General features: G+C 47.1%; 1 protein-coding gene across 1 annotated transcript; it reads left to right on the top strand.

Moving 5' to 3' along the window:
• Positions 1–341: 341 nt before the first annotated feature.
• LOC138762966 (chymotrypsinogen B-like) lies at positions 342–1,743 on the top strand. The gene has a single exon (XM_069936457.1). It carries the CDS (start codon positions 480–482, stop codon positions 1,566–1,568), a length of 1,089 nt encoding a protein of 362 aa, XP_069792558.1. The 5' UTR covers positions 342–479; the 3' UTR covers positions 1,569–1,743.
• Positions 1,744–3,379: the final 1,636 nt, after the last annotated feature.

Raw genomic sequence — 3,379 nt, 5'->3', positions numbered from 1 at the left:
GCTGCAGTTAATTTGTGATATTTGTGGAAAACTAAGCATATAATCTCAGATATTGGAAGGAATGCACTTCTTTGAAATGGAGGAAAAGTGGCCTTTATTTTCATAAGGCCTTGGTCTACCATCTCATCCATCTAGCCAGTGCAGATTGAGCTGGAGGAGGGGGAGGTGTTAGCCCAGATTCAGTTGCAAGGCTGCACATACTTAGCCACAACTGACACAGTGAGATGTGATTGGGGTGAGCAGGTTTGCATTGCTCCCCACCACCATCTCCAGTGACATCATAATTTTCAGGGATGTCACTGAGTGCAGAGAGGTCACATGACCTTCACTGTGTCCAACAGAGCTGTGATCTCACAAATGCAATGGTCCAGGTCACACAAGGCTCCTTCCCCTTCGTACCTCCAGCGCCTTTTGCAGCACACCCCACCCAGGCTCCAGCCCAGGGTGAGTGTGGTGCCATGTGTTGAGGTCGACCCGCTATGCTATCAACCATTGCCCGTTGGCTGGTGATCCCCATGCTCCTACAGGTGGCACAGTCTCTAGCCGAGGAGCCAACCACGTGTGGCATCAAGGAGGGGTTGGCCGGGCAGTTCGGAGGGACAGCACTCTTGGGGGGTCCGTGGCCCTGGCAGGTCAGCCTGGAGCTAGCGACCGAGAACAAGCACTTCTGCGGCGGGGCCATCATCAGTGAGTACTGGGTGATCACGGCTGCCCATTGCTTCATCCCGCCAGTGCCGCAGAGCCTGAAGGACATCGTGGTGGTGACGGGGATGACCAGGCAGGCAAGCCCTGAGATGTGGGTACGCTACTTCAACCCGCACCACGTCATCTTGCATGAAGCGTTCAATGAGCAAACAGGCGAGAATGATATTGCCCTGGTCAGGGTAGGGGAGCGCCTACATTTTGGGGAACACGTCTTGCCTGTGTGTTTCCCGAACAATGACATCTTTGAGAGCAGCTGGTCTGTGTGCTACATTACGGGATGGATGAAATCCGGTGAGGAGACCATGGATCTACTCTTGGAAGCTCCTGTCACCTTGATCTCCTTTAGAGAATGCAACAATACCATATTCAGTGGCAAGCTCCAGCCTTCCATGATGTGCATGGACTTCAAGAAGAGTCAAGACCTTGCCTGCCACATGGACTCTGGCGGTCCGGTAGTATGCAAAATTAGGGACGGCCAGCAGTTCTACCTGATTGGGGTCGTGAGCTGGGTGAGCGACTGCTCCAATCGCTGGCCTGGGGTCTTCACCATGACCAAGTCTTACCTAAAATGGGTCGAGCAAGTCACAGCCCTCTACGGAAAGAAGTTTGACTTCAAGGAGTATGGTGCTGAGAGCATTAGACCTCAGCAGAAAGCCATGTCTCACAAAGGCCAAAATGTGATCGTTGACCAGGCTGCAGCCAGCCACACCTACACCAACGTAACTTGTGTTCCTGCTTCCATGGAAATGAGATCCATGGCCACAGTTGCTCCAGCAGCTTCTGGCAGTGTCTTCTGCACTTCGGTAGTTGGGATCATAATGGTTCACCTCCGTTCCCTCTTGGTTACTGTGCTAGCAACCTGAGCCAGACATGGCCAGCGGTAAAGCCACAGTAGAAGCTGAGAGATTCCGGGTAGCAATCAATTCCTATCTTTTTTGCAGCTATATCCAAACCTGACTCAGATGTACCTCTATGAATAATAGATTTTTTTCCTGATATGATTTGAATATTAAATATTTATTGGAATGGAAAAGCACACTTGCAAGTAACATTGGTCTTTTCTTGTCTTTGGAAATGGACCAATAGATTGAACCCAAATACCAGCTGGACTCGGGAGGGAATGTTGATATAGTAAAAGCCCAGTATCCGGCACCTTCGCGGATTGTACATATCAGATATAAAGATTTTCCAGTTGCCTGAGACTCACTCTTACAATGCCTAGTTAATACACCTGCATTAAGAGTAAACAGTTTTAAAAGACAGAAGAAATGTAAAATGAAAAAAAAATCAGTACTCTAGTCTTTAATTATGTAAAGTTCACTTTAATTGGGTCATTCCTATAACTTACAAAATTTAAATTTAAATTTGAACCCCAGTCGCTGGTGCTGTAACAGAATTGTGCTAACCATGCCGCCGTTGCCGCCATTGTCATTAACTCCCACCCTCCTCCAAGCTTACAGATAAAGCTTCACTCATACACTTAATCGTAATAAAGATAAATACTCTTACTACGTAGGGAGAGGAAAACAGAGATGCCCCAGCAGTGAGCGGCATCAGCTGGTTCTTCATTCTGGGCACTGCCATCGTATTCAACCACGAATGTATTGAAATTTTATTCAAGCAGTGGCTCCAGGCAGGGCACGGTGGGGCGCTCTGCTGGCTGAATGTTCACTCCCATTTTCACTAAGGGCTTGTGTGTTGCTTCGGAGACATTTAACTTTACGATTTTAAACTTTTAATTTTTTATTTTTATTAATTTAAAATCGCATTTATTTATTTTTTTCCTCAATTTTTTTTTGCTTAAATTCCGGAAAACACAGATTTTTACTGTATTAGCATTCATTTGGGAAGTATAAGGCTATTTGATTGACAGTCAAATATCTTCCATCTGAGTGGTGAGGAGTAGTCAGATTGGAAGGCTTCATAGCTGATTAAAACTGATAAGTCCATGGGGCATGCCAGTGGGATAATGATGTCTCTGGAATGCATCCAACCAGAGCTACCAACTTTGCACTAAAATAAAGGCTTACATTTCTATCTTGCAGCGAGAATTAGATGGGCCTGTAAGCAAATTTGAAATCCAGGAAATAAAAGGGGATAAAACATGAAAGTCTGCAGGATTGAAGTAAAAACACAATGCTGGAGAATCTGGGCAAGTCAAAGAATGTACTTTATCTTTCTTCTTCTTCTTTGGCTTGGCTTCGCGGACGAAGATTTATGGAGGGGGTAAAAAGTCCACGTCAGCTGCAGGCTCGTTTGTGGCTGACAAGTCCGATGCGGGACAGGCAGACACGATTGCAGCGGTTGCAAGGGAAAATTTGTTGGTTGGGGTTGGGTGTTGGGTTTTTCCTCCTTTGCCTTTTGTCAGTGAGGTGGGCTCTGCGGTCTTCTTCAAAGGAGGTTGCTGCCCGCCAAACTGTGAGGCGCCAAGATGCACGGTTTGAGGCGTTATCAGCCCACTGGCGGTGGTCAATGTGGCAGGCACCAAGAGATTTCTTTAGGCAGTCCTTGTATCTTTTCTTTGGTGCACCTCTGTCACGGTGGCCAGTGGAGAGCTCGCCATATAACACGATCTTGGGAAGGCGATGGTCCTCCATTCTGGAGACGTGACCCATCCAGCGCAGCCAAGATATGGCCAAGATAAAGATACATAGCCAACATTTCCTGCTTGAGC

This window comes from Narcine bancroftii, chromosome 5 (assembly GCF_036971445.1).
Source record: "Narcine bancroftii isolate sNarBan1 chromosome 5, sNarBan1.hap1, whole genome shotgun sequence".
NCBI classification, from domain to species: domain Eukaryota; kingdom Metazoa; phylum Chordata; class Chondrichthyes; order Torpediniformes; family Narcinidae; genus Narcine; species Narcine bancroftii.
Note: the sequence above shows the minus strand (reverse complement) of the source record. Positions and strands in the feature narration are given on the sequence as shown.

Bases quoted from the DNA above. Each gene is read 5' to 3' on its own strand.
- LOC138762966 (XM_069936457.1), top strand. From the start codon at position 480: ATGCTATCAACCATTGCCCGTTGGCTGGTGATCCCCATGCTCCTACAG.